At 41.1% G+C, this 18,990-nt stretch overlaps 1 protein-coding gene across 3 annotated transcripts in view; it reads right to left on the bottom strand.

The window, feature by feature from the left end:
* The window catches only part of PLOD2 (procollagen-lysine,2-oxoglutarate 5-dioxygenase 2), a 48,931-nt gene that overhangs the window by 17,958 nt on the left and 11,983 nt on the right, over positions 1 to 18,990 (bottom strand). For all 3 annotated transcript variants that reach the window (XM_050977817.1, XM_050977818.1, XM_030227130.2), the window contains exons 2-8: positions 15,314 to 15,405; positions 13,738 to 13,874; positions 8,140 to 8,303; positions 6,957 to 7,069; positions 5,001 to 5,064; positions 4,173 to 4,270; positions 2,316 to 2,417 (exon numbers count right to left, since the gene is read on the bottom strand). In XM_050977817.1, coding sequence (XP_050833774.1) covers positions 2,316 to 2,417; positions 4,173 to 4,270; positions 5,001 to 5,064; positions 6,957 to 7,069; positions 8,140 to 8,303; positions 13,738 to 13,874; positions 15,314 to 15,405 — 770 coding nt within the window. The remainder of the gene's footprint in view (positions 1 to 2,315; positions 2,418 to 4,172; positions 4,271 to 5,000; positions 5,065 to 6,956; positions 7,070 to 8,139; positions 8,304 to 13,737; positions 13,875 to 15,313; positions 15,406 to 18,990) is intronic.

Here is an 18,990-nt window from a genome sequence, read left to right as displayed (position 1 = left end):
TCGTTACACTGAAACATGAACTGCTGGGCTCCACACTGAAATCTCAGAGTGACCAAAGCACAATGGTGTTTAAAAAATTAGGGGGGGAATTCCTGTAAACTGCATCTCCTCAAAGCACAGAGGTCATCAATTCAGACCTTGGTTTACCACAAAGAGCTGTCACTGCATCATCTGAATCTAGGTCACAATGAGCATTCTGAGTATGTGAAATCAGAAGTTGCCTCTCAGCAAAACCTCTTTGGGAATACCCAGTCTGCACCCAGAGGTTGCATTTTCTCTGATAGATTTTCTCATTTTCAGTGAGATCATGTTTTTGACTTTTAAAGTTTACTTTTTAATAAACAGTAGTTGAGTGTAAGACAATTTTTGGAAGAAACACAGGACAATGTCTCAGTACAATTGCACAGAGCAAAGTCCAGGATCTCTTGCCACAGGAGTTGCCAGTGAAATGAGGAGTGAGATCATCCTTTCCAGCCACATCGGAAAGTCTCCATACCAGTGAGAAGCTTTAGAATCTAAAAGCACTTCTAGGGAGTCTAAGTTGGGCAATAAACTTAATTTAGGCTTCAGGAAAAAAAAAAACCAAAACCAAAACCCCCTTAAGAAAGTAGAAACAATTTGCACTTATTGAGTCCAGGTGCCCTCTTCAACTTATTTTCCATTATGCTGTTTCTACCTGAACAGGTGGTTAATTTGGGGGAGGCACAGGCTGCTGACATTACCAGAAGAGAGCAGTTTTTCCAACCTCAGTCATGTTTGCAGACAAGGAGATCCTGTTTCTGTCAAAAGGACAAGGACTGAGCAAAGACCTTGCATATGTACCTCTGAGCTCCTTTGTAGGCAATCAAAAAAAAAAAAAAAAAAAAGGCAAGATCCTCAGAAGATATGAATGTATAAATGCAGGCAGTTAAATAAAACAATATGGAGAAAATTATTAAAGGCACAGAACAGGAACTGCTCTTTTCACTGAAAATTTCTTGTTTAGTAGCAACCAGACTGGCCTGAACAGAGAGCACGTTCAGAAAATGAAATCCTGCTGGTGCTTAGAAATGCCTGAAGTAAACACCTCCACTGAGGCCAAGGAAAAGCCTTGTTGTTTCTTCTGGCAGGCTGAGTGAGGCATGAAGTCCAAAGAATGCACTACAGTAAAGAAGACAAATTCCAAGCAGATGCACACAAACTATAGGAAGCTATCCAGTAAATCATTGCATCCCCTTACTGACTTTCAGATTTAACTGCTCCAAAACCACATCTTAAACACCAACATCATTGGAAAAACATCTTTGACAACATCTTTTCCTCAGGTGAAATTTATAATGGGAGTGCAAATGCTATCTAATTATAACACCATTCAAATGTTTATCTTAAAAGAGAAAATAAAATTTAAAACAGAGAAAGAATCTGAAAGTTATTAAAATTCCAGCAAAACCTTTTTTAGTTTATATTCCAGTCCATTAGGTACTTATTGCCCACAAATTCTTTCACCTTTTCCTTTCATGACAAAGATAACAAGCCACTATTTCTTTCATGCTGTCCTTTACATGTTCTCATTCAAACCTTCAATACAGAACAGAAACAAAACATCTGCTGGAAAGATCCTGTTAGACATAATCAGAATTTACTTTTTCATCCAAGTCTTACAACTCCACATGGTAGAGGTCAGTATTTACTCTGCCTCAAATTTACTGTGTACAAGCTGAAATATTTACAGAGACATGAAAGACATCATGCCTGGAGTGGAAGAGCCAAAGCTGCCAAGTACTGGATATACACACATGCCATGTGTATGTGTGTATTTGTCCTACAAGAATGCTGAAAACTGTACTGAAATCCAGATCTTCTTCTACAGGAACACATTTGCTTACACAATACAAATATTTGCATTTTCTTCTACAAGGCAAAGCAGTTTTGGACTGCTTAATCTCAGAAAACAGTAATTGTAATCATGTTAGTTAAGCATTAAACTCTATTTGCAACAGAAGTCGTTCGAATGATGCATACTGACTGTTTTGTAAGTCAAAAAATCTGAAATACCCAGAGTCTTTCTACCTCTTCCAAAATCCTAATTACTCTCTAGAACCTTGCACAATTCAAAAATTTTTCTTTCACCCTCACTGAACAGAGGTGAAGATCTGGAGGTCTTTTGGGTATGGCATCATCTTCAGCACTGTGCAAACCTATATTAAAATACATAAATAAAAATATTCCTGAAAGTAGTGAACCATATGGCATGAAGAAGCCACTTGGCCCTAGGAATCACTGAACACCTCTCAGCTGCACCACAAGGGCCTTGCTCCAGTGCAGGGTGCTCTTACCTTGACTGCTGACAGGTCTAGAAGGTCCAAATCACAAACACTGCAGCCAGTTTCCCGTGTCCAAGCATTGGGAATATAGTTTCCCAAATAATTCAGGTGAATCTGATAGAGCAATGAACAATTTAAATTAATGAAAGATGCATGCAAAGGATGATCTGTGCATTTCAAACAATTCAGGTTTACTCATTCAATCACTTGCAACTAAAGGCAACTGACAGGAAACAAACATAAAAAATAGCAGGTAAAAGCTATCTCATTCTTTTTGTTGAAATAACAGATTACTTATGTACCATGAAGTCTACAAAAATGAGTATTTCATAAAAATGACATGCCCTTGAGGTGAAAAATAAAAGCATTACACATCAGAATATAAAAATTATTTGGTATACATTTCAAGAAGTGTATCTAACCAGTGCAATTTACTAATCTGCAGACTGGAGAGATTTAGTACAAAGCAGGAGTATCTCATGAATAAAATATTTTTAACTATTGGGAGTGAATTCTGGGAATTTTTTTATGCCAGTTTATTTACTAACTAGAGAAAACTTTTTGCCTAATATATTATTGTCCCTTTGATTCCACCCTGGGTTTAAAACAGAAAAATTTAACCACACTGACAAAGTGATGCATAACAAAAGTTTCCTCTTTGTTTTTAAAACATCACTACAGGCAGAGGTGGAGGGGTTTTTTTTGGGTTTTTTTTTTTATGTAGCATAACTCTTGGATTATTATAAGAAGTTCCATCCTAAGCTGTTTGCCCAACTGTAAAATACAGAACCTCCCCTTTTATTGGCAACATGTCAGCAAAGCCAATGATGACAGAATTTGAGGATTGAATTGAGGCAAAAATGGAAGGAATTGGTGACACATTTCACCCCTAGTGAGCATTTATAAGGCAAACAGATAAAGGCATCACTGTATTCACTGATTCCAAAATCAAAATACAAGGGCACAAAGAAAGAAGCAGCAGTCCCTGGGATATTAGTGAGTTTCAAACTCTACTCCATTCTCCTGAAAGGCATTCTTCTGCAAAGAAGGAGCTACAGTAAGGAACATTTATTCAGAAGCAATTAGAAAGCAGCCATGCCCAATCCTTCAGCCAACAGACAGCACTGCAAAGGATCCACCTGTACAATTCTTCACACAGAACAGAGATGCAGCTGCCACATTACCAAAACACAGCCACTTCTCTGAGAAACTGTGCAGGCACCTCAGAACCACTGAATCCTCACACAAGAACAGAACCTGCCAAAACAGCTCTTTCACAGGGCAGACAGGGCTCCACCACGGGCCCAAAGCTGACCTGGGCACAGTGACAGCAGTGACCAGTGACACTGAGGGCAATGGCAAAAGCCACACCTGTACCTAGACAGACACTCTTGCACAGAGACTTCTTCTTTAGCCTAAATGCAATCTATCTCTTTACATATGTGCATACACACACCTGGGTCTAGGGTAGGAACAGATGTGTTACTGTTTTATATCCCAGCCCATCACTCCTGGCTAGATTAACCTGCCCCCTATTATTCTGATTTAATAACCAGATGGACATTCTTCACTGCCTTCAAGAACAGCTCTGTGTTAGCGAAAAAAATTAACAAAAGCTTACTTGCTTCCAATATCCCATGCTATGATGAATTTGGGAGCAAAATTCGTTGTTTCAGCAGCAATAGCAAGTTAAAGTGACAGCAGAATAACACGAATTCAAAGGGGGCTTTTATCCTCTCAATTCCTAATAACATTAAATGGAAATGTGCACTGGTAGTGTGCTATGAGTATTTCACACTCCTCTATTTTCTTTTTTGCCTTCATGGATGTCTCGGTTTTACATGAAAATAAAACCAAACTGTCACTCACTTTAGTTGGACCATTTCCATGAATGGTCACTGGTAGGGTGTCATACACTGAATTCCTTGCTCTTACTTTTCCTTCTTCAAATTTCAAAAGGACTTCATCTGCAAATCATCAAAGCAGTACAGTAAGTTCATTAAAAAGCTAAAATTTCAGAGTTTTTAAGTCTTTGATGACACAATATACCTTGCTGTATCATTGTCAGTATTATTAATTTAGAAGCTTTTGTTCACTTTTTCTAATTAGATCTTGAATTCCAAGCTCCTTATGATAAAAAAGGTGACATCAAACTTCAGATTTTCTCATCAGCAGCTTCAGCACTGCTATTTATAGAGAAATCAGTTATTTCAGATATGATCTGACTACAAAAAAGTTGTTCCAAAATTAAAAGTCAGATGTAAGAAAGGAAGTTTGCACAGATGCATTTTTCCATTTAAGTTCATGACAATTAAATAAAGGAAAGTCTACATTATTCAACTTCATTATGTATAGCCATTTGCTTGAGAACATCTAAAATGCAATTTTAATTACTAATCTTACTCCTGTAATTAGGTTTTGGAAAGGCAAATAGAAAAATTATTCTCAACTCTATATTTACTGCCAACTTCATTTATTTCAGACGATATTTTCCATTTTAAATCAAATATTTTACAATGAGAGAATTCAATTAATAATCAACCCAAAAGACCTGTAACTAATCTGGTGATCAGCTTTCCCCATGCAAACACTTCCTTAAAACAGGCACACGTTTAAAGAACTACATTCATGGTTAGGCAGGAAAAAAAGTGTCAATAACAGTTAATGAAACACACCATGTGCCAATCACACACTTACCAACAGCTCCATTTAGGGTCTGGAAAATTGCACATTTGTGGTCCAAAGTAATGTTAATGCGCTCCTGAAATCAAAGTACCAAAGCTGTTGAGGCATGCTAAAAGCCAATGTTTGTACAGCAACACTGCAATTATACCACAGTGGCAGCAAGGAATCAGGGAAAATGTGTTCTTCAAATTGTTGGATTTGTCTGCATTCCCAAGTTGTGCAGTTCTATAGCAAGCAGTTTTGCATATGCAGAGACTTTAAACTTGAAGGATAAAGGTCATAACTCTCCACAGGAACTGCAATTTTGCAGTATAAGCCAAAGAAAATTTGTGTCTTAAAAAAAAAAAGAAATTAACTTGTCTTGGCCAAGAAACAAAACATGCTGTGTTTCAGTGTCACAAGAATATAAAAGTCAAATTTAAGTATCATGTCAGGATAGAAAACACTGGTGGTTTTAAAGTATGTTCCTAATGTTGTATTACTAATCCTAGCTTACTTTAAATACCATGCTTTACCATTTACAAAATGCTGATTCAAGTATGTAACATTTAAAACACACTTAAAAACAGATGACATCCTTTGTTTTGGTCTTCCAAGATCTTCTTACACATTCTACAGCATTGGGCACATTATCACTACCCAGAGAATCAGTGGTGATGGACAGGAAGCACCATGGGGGTGTTTTGAGTCATGGTGCAGCAGTGCTGTGCAGATACACAGCTTTGGACCAGAAGACAATCCATTTAGACAACCAATTATGTTACTTCTGACTTGGATGCAGAATCAGCTTTAATATCTCTACCTGTCTCTTCAGTTGCATACCTGGCATCTGACTGAACTTGCATGTAAAGCAACTCAGTCATTAAAGGCTGGAGGGAGTTCCCCATGAGGAGCAGCTGAGGTTTGTCTGGTTTAGAGGAGCCTCTGTGCTCCCTGCAGCTTCCTGAGGAGGGCAAGGGGAGAGGGAGGTGCTGAGCTGGGGGGGATGGTTCAAAGCTGCACTAGGGAAGGTTCAGACTGGACATTCAGAAACATTTCTTTATGAACAGGGTGGTCAAACCCAGGATCTATTCCTAGACAGGTGGTCAATACCTCCAGCCTGTCAAACACTTAAAAAGCATTTGGTCAACGAGCTTAGTAACACACTTTGGCTTTTGGTCAGGCCCATATTGGTCAGCCAGTCAGACTAGATGATCACTGCAGGTCCCTTCCAACAGAAATATTCTATTCTGTTTCTGAATCTGTATCCAAACAAGCCTGATTTTCCATGAAGTTATGCCAGAAACAACATGCATATATTTCAAAAACTTTGTATCTGCCTTAAGCATACAAGTTACCAAAATCCTTCTCAAAATTCTTCTATATCACCTTCTAAACTCTTTTTGCATCAATATATTGTCAGCTTCCTTTATCCCTCTTTTTGCAGCATCAGGGACACGCCTCTAACACCTGTCATGCTTCAACACTGCAACTCAGCAGAGAACTTTGTTTTAGGTGAGGACACAGAGAGGTCTTTACCCAAAATTTACAATGCAGCTTTACTGAACCTATCTGCACAGAAAGCTGAAGGCAGGATCTGAAATGGCAGCAAGCCAAAGTATAAAACACTGGATCAGCAAGTAGTTCAGTGACACCCTGGCAAAATGCCACATTCTCTGGCCATCAAACTGCCAAGTACCTGGGACCCTCATTGAGATAAACGTGTCTGATCATATACCTCAGAGCTGCTATTTCTAACAATGAAGCACAACCTGCCTGGGGCTGAAAACAGCCTGAAATAATATATCAAGTCACGACCCTTGGGGAGCCTGTTCATCATTCCAGCAGTGGAACCTCAGGAGAACAAACAACTGTCAACATGGCACTCCAGTACAGACAGCATTCCTTGTCTTTTCATCTCCTGGTGTTTTATGAGGAGCAGCGTGTTATTTCAAGCAGGAAGAAAAGAGAAAGCGAGTTACTACCTACCCTTGCCAATGGGTCAACATAGATTTTGGTGTAAAACAGCTGGTCATCATCATTATCCTGCAGATTCCATTGCTGCACAATACGATTTATGGATGGAGCATAACCAATAAATCCTGCAACATCACACACACAGGTTATTTCCATAAAAAACACTACCCTGCCAATACTGTCCAACAACCAGGAACTTCATTCTGAGAGCTGCCAGTAAAGAAAAACTATGAAATTTATGAAACTTGGCTCAAAATCCAATCTTCTTCCTGTGGTATGTAACAGGTCTGTTTCAAAAAGTAAATAATTATTGGCTATTTTTATACTAATGGTATTTTAAGGAAAAAAATAAATCAGAACTGCTTGGGATAGTTCTGAGAACGCCAAAGCATGATATCAGACTATCACTTTCCCAAGAAGCCCATCTGTGGAAAAAGTTTCCTTTTCATCAATCACTTCTTACTGGCAGAGATGCCTGAATCTAATACTGCCAGAAATACAATGAGAATTCAACTCAAAACCAATATACACCAAAATAACAAAAGACAGGACAGATAGGTGAGGGAAAGAAACAGGGACACTCCCAGATCTGCACTCTGAAGAAGGGTGCCCCAGAAATGACACACTCAATGGCTTCACACAGCACAGTGCTTGTATCAGTGCATGCGTTAATCAAGTGCTAAATTATTAGCAAAGCTGGCATTTAAGGAGTATTTCAGAATTCATCTGTCATTGAGATTACAGGGAGCAGCTCCCATGCCTTGCAGAAGGAGCTGTGTAAGCAAGCCATGCTGCCAGGCCAGGCAGAGCTGCCAGCACATGCACCCTGTGTGCAGAGATCTCCAGAGTTTGGGAATTCTGTGGCCAGGCTATAAATAGCACTCCTGCTCTGCTGGGCTTGTGCACTGCATTGTTCCTGCAGCAAGGGGCTCACCCCAGCACAGCCTTACACTGCCATGCACAGCTGCTGGCTAGACCCTGACCCTGCTCCTCTGCTTTGTACAAGCTTTTGCCAAACACACACTGCAAATGTGAATGCAAGCCGGGCCTGAGCAGAGAAGAGGAGCTGTACAGCATGTCCAGAAATCAGCTTTGTACTGGGTAATTCAGGAGCAGCTCCACATGCAACAAGTACACAGGGCAGATAACAGAGATGGGCCATGCTCAAGTTCAAGGGTTTGAGAATCCCACTTGCCTCCTGAGTTCAGGAATCGCTTCCCACTCCGGACAACAGGGTATTTGTCAGCCAGCCTTTTATCTGGCCAAATCAGCCCATCTGCTGCAAACACCACTTTGTGATTAGCTTCCTGAAATTTCTTTAGCAGCTCTTCAGGGCCCCCAGCAAAGATAACATCATAGCTTAAAAGGAAAGAAAATACATCCGTTAGGTTGGCTTCATTTTAATGTTTCTGTGTTCAAAACTGAAATATTCAAATTTAAAAATCAAACAGCCCTTTCATTCTGAAAAATGACTCAATTAAATCATATTTAACCACCATGTAAAAATTCTAAACCCTTTTAGGAGAGAAACTTCAATCAGTACAACTTATCCAAAGCAGTTTCTCCTTCTGCATCTTAGTCTTCCACATCTTGGACATTCTTTTTTCTTCACATTTTGTTTCTCTGAAATTGATTTTCCTTTTTCAGGTATTTTGCTTATGTTTTTAAGAACAACAATTTAAAATACCAAACTTTAACAGATGAAAAGTAGGACTGAAGGATGACTTAGATGACTTTCACAGAGAAAATGTAGATGATCTTGTTCCTAAACACAACAGCACTGGCTCTTAGATCTCAATGAAGTCTAGTTGCCCATAAAAAGTGTTTTGCACCCTGACAAGGCAAGGATTTCTCCTTCAACCTCTTTAATGTGCTGAGGACTTAAAAGGCTCAAAGTATCACAATACCTGTTTATGAAAAACTTTACCTGCCTTTGAGTCACAATTCCTTTTGAGGATAAAGGCCTAAAGGTGGGGCTCATCTTTGGCTGTTAGACACCCAACAGTGTGCCAAACCAGAATGAAATCTGCCTGCGTTTGGCCAAGGTCCTGCAAGAATGGAGCATCCCAAGCCTGGTGGTTTCTTCTGGCCGAGCCAAATCTAAATCAATGCCTGGTGGGCACAGGGGGTTGGGAACACCACCGAGCAAACAAACCAATCCCCCCAGCATGGGCAGGGATGCCACACACTAGACCAGCCTGCTCAAAGCCCCATCCAGTCTGGACTCAGAATTTGCCAGGGGTTGGGCATCCACAGCTGCTCTGGGTGACCTGTGCCAATGCCTCCCACTTCAAGGTTCTCTTTACACAGCATGAAGAATGTCACAGTGAAATTGGAATCCCATCACAGATCAGTCTCTGGATGAAACAGCAAAATATTTTAATGGCAGCATCTCAGCGTTGCAGTTTCCTCATTTGAGCACAGGAATATTCTTGCCCTACACATATACCTTAAAAATTGAAAATCACTAGCCCTGATAACAGGCAAAGTAACAGTAGAGCTACCAAAACCAAGGTCTAACCTTGACCAAGACTTTTCTTGCAAAGCCTTTTAGCTGGACTAACTAGGACAGCAGCAGCCCCACCTGCAGTACACAGAATATTTTGCATTGCTATGGATTACCCAGCAATAGTGCCAACAGATCAACCATTACTGACCTATTGTCCTCCTTTATTGCAGTTCTGAAATTATTCAAGATGTATTTCTTCAAAGAGGATTTCATGAAATTGGCCTAAGAGAACTGAACAACAGCTGGCTCACAAATGTAAAAAAATATTTTCACCACAAAGCAAAGTATAAACCCTGGAGAGGAACTCTGTTATGTAGTCTATATAAGTAAGTGGTTTTCTGAAAACTGCTATGTTTTTCTGCAACTTTGGCAGAAGAATGCATGAAAGAAATAGTACATTTTGGACCTTCCCCAGTTTCACAAAAAATGCCTCTTTCTGCCCAAATTTACAGGAATACATTTCACTCCCTTTTCCATTCAGTTTCTGCAGCCCGACTCCATGCCAGACCAAGGCTGTAGAACACACAAGAAACAGGAGACACATTGAGGGCAGACAAAAAGAGATCTGTCTGAGCCTTTAACTGAACAGCTCATGGCAGGCTGTGCTTCTCCTCCGTGAGCAGGGCAGTGCTGCTGCTGCTGCTGGGACCTGCAGCTGCAGGAAGGAACCAAACACCCTGGAACATTGCTTCCAAGGACTGTCATTCTGTGAAAGAAAGCCAAAGTTGAGCAACATGCTGGGCCAGCCACAGGCTCTGCTTGTGAAAGGGACATGCTACTTAACAGAGCACAGTTTGTAATCCTAACCCCAGAGCTGAGCTGCTAAAGTGCAATGGATATCATGCAGCTCTGTTAACCCAGCACTCCCCATTAATGGGCAAGGCCCTCCTGTCCTGACTGTCACCACACCTCCTTCCTGGGCAGGACCTCCACCTTGCTGCCAGCACCCTCACCAGCTGCTTTAGGAGGCTCCCACTTTTGAAAACTTAACACCTGTAAAGTGTGTTAAATTTGCATCATTTGCTTTGTTTACCTGCTCTGTCAGATTACATTCAGCCCAGTCAGACCCCACCTCCTGCTGAAAGGGGGGATTCACTTCAGGTCTGCACCACTAAAACCATCACAAAACAGGTCCCAGGACTATCCTTGACAGTTTATACTGTTATTAAGGGTAACACAATGACTTACTTTAAACAAGACTTCAAAATTTGACAGGGAAAAACAGTGTGGACATATCCAGGAAAAAGAAAAAGCAGGCTTCCCTGGCAAGCAGGAACAGCTCAGAGACTCTTTTATTTATTCTTCACAAATCCTTCAAATTAAGTAGAAAGCAAGAAGAAAAAAAAAAAGAAAAAAAAAAAAAACCCAGAAAGTTTCCACAACCTAATCCCATTTCCTGAAGCTCCCAGATGGCAGATGCTTGGGACTGGAACCCACCCCTCCCTCTCTGTCTTTTGCAGCAGCAAAGCATCCTGGCTATGCACCCTGCACTCCCAGCAACACAGGGAAACTGCAGCAGACTCAGGTGCTCTAGAAATGACCATGCAAGTTTGGCACCCACAACTTCAACAATCAGAACTTGCCACTAATGGAGCTGCAGGGTAAGAGCTCACAATTCAAGATAGTCCCTAGTAGTGACTAACAATGTCACAAAACAGACACCAAACTATTCTGTCACTTAGACTGTGTCCCCACCAGCACCACACCTTAACCATTTTGAGATACATAGAAAATACAATTATCCCTTAGTTTCTGATGAATGTTAAAAAAACACAACAAAACAAACAACAAACTGAGACACTTCAAATTTCTTCCATGATACAAAGAGATGCCTGTGAGAGTTCTGGATGAACAGTCACAGCACCAACCAATTTATCCAGTCTACATTGGCCATTAGCCAGTCCAATCTGAAATGGTCCAAAACAAACCCAAAGTTGGCTCAAGCAAAAACAAGCCTAATTTAAATAGTGTTCCATCTGCAGGCATTTTGCTATCTACACATAGGCACAAGCTGTCCACAGAAGATCAAACTATTACCAGAATTCTGAGCCATATAAAAAACTGCTGGGAAAAAAAAAAAAAAAAACAAACCAAGAAACCAAGTTTGTTAAGTAAACAGCTCCCTAGAAATTACTTTCCTAGTTACAGTAAGCAAACCAGACATTTCCTTTCCCCACCCCCAAGATTAATATTCCAAATGCTTCACAATGAATATAATAAAAAACACTTGAAGAAGAAAGGAAGTTCATGACATTTGTCTTTTCCAAACTTACTGCTACATTGATCAGTGTTTAAATTGCAAACCAGGATTTCTGGAAATGCAAAAGCTTGTTAGAATTAAAATATAATGCTAGAATCAGCAAACTGTTTTTTTCTCTCCTGTCTGGAATCAGTTCCACCAGCTTTAAACAAATATGTACTTGGGATTTTGGACTTTAGGAACTTGGGAAGCCTTAAATCTTGTGATTTTTCATGGGAAGAAAGATTATGGCTTTTGCACTTCGACACACACGGTCCTCTGTACTCTCCCATCTGTGCCAGCAGACAGCCTGGCCCTCCAGAGAGCAAATTATGGTGGAGAAAAATTTGAGCTAGACCTCTGCACCAATGTGATAATAAATTTGCATATCTTACCACACAGGAAGAAAATAGTTATGAATTAGGGTAATAAATTCAGAAACAAAGAAATTCAATGGAAATAGAAAACATTTGGGAAATGCTTGTTTTATTCAAGCTTTAGCACAGAACAAAATCTGTGAAATTAACCTTTGAAAGTTTCAGTTCTTGTATGATTAGTAGGACAACACTATGAACAAACACATAATGTATTTACTTTTAGAAAGATTTTTTTTCCATTTAGCAAATGCAAAATTGAACAAGTCAATAAAAAAAGAGATTCAAAAACTGGATGTGTATTGTCAAACTAGGTAACTTTAGAGACCTAAGCATGCATAAAAAATACTCAACATAATAGGCATCCCTTATAATGCTTATTCATAAATTAGTGACAATTATTTAGATTTTTTGCTTTCTAGGTATTTCTTTTATTCATCACAAGAGGTAAAATTGGAACAGAAAATAAGGTAACATATTTGAATTCACTACCAGTTTAATGGCTACTCCAACTTTCCCAAAAAGTTAACTTATAAAAAACAAATTAACTTTCCACAAATTGCCAGTGTCCAGCCACTTTGCCTTGTGATGATGTCTGCTGTGCCAAACCTGCCAAGCCTTAAAAAAGTGCCCCTAAGTTTCTTCAACTGTCAAGTTTTAAATACATAAAGCAGGTTACAAGCTGATAGAGAATTCTGGAGCAGACATTCCAGCATGTCGTGGTACCAGCAGCAGGGGTGAACCCATCCATGACTCTCTCCCAGCTCACACTCAGCTGCCCCTCTCCAAGGCTGCCACTGGAGCTTCCTGTCCCTGATTCCAGACCTGGTCCCACACCTTCCTTGCAGTGATTATTCCAGAGCTGTGACCCTGCTCTGGTTAACATCAGTGTGGAAGAGCCTGGTATCTGCTGCAAGCTGGATTCTGAGCTACTCTGGTCATGCTGCTGTCACAGGAGGAAAATAAGAGGAAGAGAAAAAGCAGAGGGAAGCACCAGAGAAAGTGTGTTTTGAGGTCTATGCTTTCTGTGACAGGAGAGGCCTATCTGGCCTGCAGGGAGGATGCTCAAGCATAGCTGTGCTGTGAGCTATGATCTGGCACCTGCAGCAGCACTCTCTCTCCCTGCTTCCATCACACAGAGAGCACAGGCACCAGGCTACATCTGACACCAGCTCTTGTTTCAGCTCTCTAACACACAGACACTCTCCTGTTAAGTGCTTTCCTCAGGGAGCCCTTTTCCTGCTGCCTCCATATCACTGTTACTTCATGGAACAAGATTATGTCTCTGCTCCCTCCTGGACACTATTTCTGGAGCTGCTTTTGCACCCCCTCCCATCCACACTCCCAGCCTGCAGCCACATCCTGCTCTCACTGCAGCTGAACAGGGAGAGGACAAATGCTTGCCTGCAAGCCTGTCAGCTCCCAGCAACATTCTTTTACCCCCTCGAGGCAGCAAAACTATGAACAACTCTTACATCTGTAAATCTGTTAAAAAGTAACGATTGCTCCAAAAGCAATCCACTATTTTTATGAATGAAGAAAAAAAGACACCAACTCTCTCAAATAAAACAGCGAAGAACAAAGGCATCATGCAACTTCCAGCATGTCACAGGAGCTAGTGCTGCATGTCTGTCCAAACTCAAACACAGACAGGAAGCCAGGTTTGCTCACCATTCCACAAACAGTACAACCAAATCCTCTTGATCAGCATAGCTTTCAATGCCCTCCTTCAGCAGCCGAACTTTCTGCCCTCCGCCAATAGAGTTGGGCAGATCACCACCTTTCCATTCTTCACCTTTTCCCAGAACCTGCAATAAGAGGGGAAAAAAAAGCACTTTTTGCTAGTACCCAAACCCATGAGGCTTTTTTAAAGCAGACCCTTATTGAAAACAGATGCTAAAGCAGAAGCAACACATTAAAGCATAGCAAGCCAGCACTTCCAGCATCCTAGGTTTTCCATGTCTGAGGCAACATTCAGCACAATGACATCACTACAAAAACATGGGAGAGACATTTCTTAACCAAATAAGAATCAAGCAGTTGCCTGCTACTGCCATTTACTCAAATGCGTCTCCTTCAGGAAAAAAAAAATAGGAAGAAAGCTAAGGATTGTCTCAAAATCTGTATTAGAAAAACATTCTGAATGAGACCTTTAAAATTCAGTAACATCCCTTTAGGAACAGGAGGCACAAAAGACCTGGGTGGATCAGGGTATAACTAATACAAATTGCAAGTTTTTTTGTACAAAAAGGAAAGGATAAGTTTTCTAGTACACAGCTCACTGCTAAAACTAAGTTAAACATAAAACTCTTCCCCAGCCAAGCACTATAGCAGATTGCATGTCAAAAAAAGAAAAAAGTGAAAAAAGCTCTCTACCTGTTTTGAACATAAGGTTTTCAGAACATATAAAGCCTGTAAGAACTACATTGCATGATGTTTTGGACAAATCTACAAAGCTAAAAGATGTGTCCAGAGCTCAGGCTGCTCAGGGGCTCTACTACAGCTTTATCATTTTAAGAAAGGTTCTCTCAGTCCTCTAAATTCAGTGGTAGAAGTCAAAGACCCAAATAATTTCCTATTTATAGTGCAGGCACTGTGGTAAGTAAGAACAAAAAATTCATAACAGCATCTGAATTCCTGGATTTTCTCTTGGCAGAACCAATTTTGGGGAAAGTTTAGAAGGTTAGTGCCCTCCCTTTCTCCCAAGGTCACGCAGAGGCCAACCTAAGTACGTGACATACAGGGGCAGAAAAGGCTGGAAAGAATGATAGAAACACATTGTCCTCTCAGAAATTACAGGCTTCTGGGAAACACAGAGAAATTTTCAGTTGTGAGCCTTCCTCCTTCCTTGCAGCAGTGCTGCAGCCTTGCTTAAGGAGAGAGATCCAAAGCCCTTGAGTGCAGCACAGCTCCCAGAAGTGTTCATACAAACAAAATGGGCCACACTGAAAAACAAGGCTCTGTGATAAAACATGCCAGAACCTGTGAGTGAGGAGATGCTGACCATGATAGCTACAAACCCCAGAGGCAGCTCCTAAGGCAGTGGAAGCACCTCCCTCCCATGGTGGTTCAGAGGGGCAGCAGCAGGTAAGCAACAGGGAGAGCAGCAGGAGCCCTTCCTGCCCCCCAGCCCTGCTGTTTCCCTCTGTCCCAGCACACAGTGAAGCCAAGGCAAGGTCAGCTGCCATTTACTGGTTCTGTTTCACAGCATGGACAGCACAAACAGCTGCTACCAAAGACACAATACCTTCACTGTGTAGTTGAAGTGCTTTGCAGTTCGCATGAAACGGTGAAAGCCATCGGTTTCTTTAGTTGCTACAGTAAAGACCAGAAGTTTATCTGAGGAAGAAAAGGAAAGAACATGTATTAATATGCTTTCAGGGCACAGTTTGTGACATAAAATGCAATGAACAGCAGCACTAGCTCAGGGGGCTCTATGACTTTCTGCATCTCATTCAAAGAGAGGAGGCAAATACCCTGCCACAGTACAGGTGTGAGACATTACCAAACAACAACTGCTAGGGGCAAAGTGCTGCATTTAAAATTACCCTCTGGAAGACAAAGCAAATAAGTCTGTCTGCTCTGTAAACAACTAGTTCAAGACATAAAAACAAAGCTAGTGTGACTACTGGACAAGAAGAAATCTTCAAAACAAAAATAACTTGCTGCTTTTCAGTCTGAGCTAATCCTGTTACCTCTTACCATAGGACTGAGTGGTGGCAAGAGAACTTCACCCAACCCCAGTAGCTCCCCTGAAAACCAACAGTGCATACTCTTCATGAAATTAAGTAAAAAAACCCAACCAATGAAACCAATCCCCCAACAAACAGTGTTTAATGCTTTTAAATCCTTGGGAAAAGACAAAAGATTAAAGAGTTTGCTTGGTTGTTTTTTTATCCAGAGCATAGATACATCAGAGCACAGCTGATTTTGCCCCGTTATTGCACACAGGCAAGTGACCATGCAACCAATTTCCTCCTCACATTCCAGAGCTTTTAACACAGTTCAAATGGGGTCATGAATTTCCACTAAATAGCTTCCCAATTAAACTACTGAAACACATTTAGAATCCTATGCAATATGCTGCATAATGAAATTAAATAATTTGGAGCTATGAGAAGGTTTCATCTCTACCTAAAATCAAGTATTTCATCAGAGCAGCCTGGATGTCAGAGTACATTGCAGCTTCCCCAATTCAGGCCAAGTTCAGGCAATGGCTGTGCTCTAACCAGAGCCCATGAGATCAATCCTTACAATAAAATAAAATTAATCACCTATGATGAGTATTCCAGACAGAGTGCCTGTTACTGCATTACTTGTTAAAAAACATCTTCTGGATTTACCTTCCTTAATCCAGTAACATGTGCAAGAAGGGTCTGCTATGGAAAACATTCCTATTAATTCTTCAGCCTCATCCACCACTACAGGCTCAGCAGCCCTCAGACAGCCAGGACATCATCCTGAGAGTATTCAAACCACTCACACCTTCCCATTTTGTTATGTGACACCAACAAAAGTCAACACAAAAGATGATGACCCAGTTCCCACGCTGTAGAAGAAATTCACCTTGCAACTCACTCATGCCATGCTCTGCAGCCAATACTTCAAGTGTATTGACTCAGTCAGGCAGAAATACCTGTCAGAATACAGAACAGTTTGTAGAGCAGAACAAAACCCCCTGCTCTAATGAAATTCAAGTCTGGATGGAATTTGGTTTGAATAAGGCATATTTCACACCTACACATTGCTAGGAAATGCCAACAGCAAAGATCTCAAAAATCTGTACTTGACAACATGATGTAAATGACTCAATGTGGGCTGCATCAGATTCCTTCCACAGTTACCAAGTCAAAGAAAGTTTAAACTAACATACAAGTACAGTTTGGCAAGCAAAAAATAATCCACTGTTCTTTATGGATATTGTTACTCTCTCTTAATGGAATACACATTATTCATGTATTTCAAGATTGACTATGGAGTCTGGTATGTTACTTGACTTTTGTGGAACAGGAGGAAAAAGAATAACGTGCCAAATCATAAAGGATTTCAACCTGAACTGTACAAAATGAAGAAAGCTGAGCAGGCAAATAATACAGTTTATACTGATATGAAATGGTAAAAGAGCCTGTACTGCACCACCAGACAATGAAGCAATCCAAGTGGGCTGCCAGACTGGAGTTTGCAAACAGCCACAGAACAAAAGAAAGCTATTTTAAAGGTACTATTTACATGGAAAATGTTTTCTTTTTAACATGCTTACCCATGGTCTTTTCTTTTAATTAGACTTGAAGTAGTTGAAGAGGCTTTATTTTATGTCTGTTGCACCACTGACTCTTAAGTGCAGGTGGTACTTAAATAATTTTTTAAGTGCAGCAGAACTGTAATTATAGCATTTGAAGTCCCCTTAGAATTAGAGTTTCTGTCTTGATTACTCAGTCTTCACTGGGGCCTCTTTTGTTTTGGTTTGTTTGGCTTTTGTGGTGGTTTCATTTTTTTTAAGCTGTGTCTGACCAAAGAGCAGAGAAACATGCTTTTGTTCTATATATAGTATAAATAGAGAGACAATGGAAACTACAGTAAATGATAGTTACCTTGGCACATTATATAGGGTATTATTAACCAAATGAGAAAAGCAGAACCATTCTCCTCCAGCTAATAAAAATATTAACCTAGTTCCTGTAGGTTGCTGTGATTATATTTAGATGTGACAACTTGAACAATTTCACTGGCAGATTTCCACTAAACATAGCATGGGAGATGTTTATTTCTTCCAGTGGAAGTGAGTGAAGAGAATGCTTCTGACCACTAAATACTTCTGCTAATTTCTTTCCAACCTTTTCAACTTCATTCACTTTGAAAAATCTATTCCTTGCTTACTACATTTTCAACAACTTCTTGGAACGCTTATCCCAGTTGTGTGTTGGATACAGTGACTTTCATGATCTCACAGGAGTGTCAATGTGAAGCACAACATTCCCAAGGCAGTAATTTTATCCAGGTGTCATTTCCATTTCAGGATGTGCTCAGCTATTTCAGCTGCTGCCACTCACAGTGTCCCTGAGCACAGTGCAGGTTTGGCCCCAGGATGCCCTGGGGGTGCAGAGGTTCAGGGCTGCACCAGAGCCCTCCTGAGTGAGCCCCCCGCAGCATCCCTGTCTCCAGCTGTGCAGGGAAGACCCAGGCACAGCAGTGGAAGCGTGCTTGCAATTACTCAGACCCCAAGCTGCCTCTGCAGCCTGGCACTCCCCAGTGAGTAACAAAACTGCAAAATCTCCCCATGGAATTCCAGCTGCAGCTAGACACCATTCCTGCTTCACCATGCCCTCCACAAACCCCCACCCCTCCACTGAGGTGTGCACCCCCAGGAGCTCTGCTGTGTGATCTTACACACAGGCTTCAGCTCTGCAGTTCAGCCTGACTATCCACCCCACACAGGGACAAATCCAATCTTGGGAGTGTTCCAACAGGAACAGCATCCTCAAAGTGCACAAACTTAAAGAGCACAAAACCCAATTTTTCTGCATGCTTTCAAGACAAGCTGAAGCTCTGCAGATAACTAGAGAATCACCAGTGGTGCCAACAGCAACTTCTCCATTTATATGGACTCAGCCTGAATGCTCAAAACCCCAAGAACCATGAAGACAGCTTCCATGAGACCAAGAGCACAGCAGGTGGCTCCCCAGCTTCCCACTGCAGGGTGCTGAGGTGCCACAGAGGGTACGGGCTGGCGGCTCCCCCGCACGCAGCCTGCCAGAGGCACCTTGGCACTCACCCAGGCCATTGCTGAGCTTGGCATTTATTTCCACAAGTCAGTTTGAGCAAAAAGGAAATGTGAACCCTATGCTGAAGTTCAACAGGAAGGCATGAAAAAAAAATCTCCCAAGAGCTCCATGCCAGGTATGCGTTCGGTTACTAGGATGAAAT

This window comes from Serinus canaria, chromosome 9 (assembly GCF_022539315.1).
Source record: "Serinus canaria isolate serCan28SL12 chromosome 9, serCan2020, whole genome shotgun sequence".
Classification (NCBI taxonomy): Eukaryota; Metazoa; Chordata; class Aves; order Passeriformes; family Fringillidae; genus Serinus; species Serinus canaria.
The sequence above is the reverse complement of the archived record's forward strand: the minus strand, read 5'-3'. Positions and strand labels throughout refer to the sequence as shown.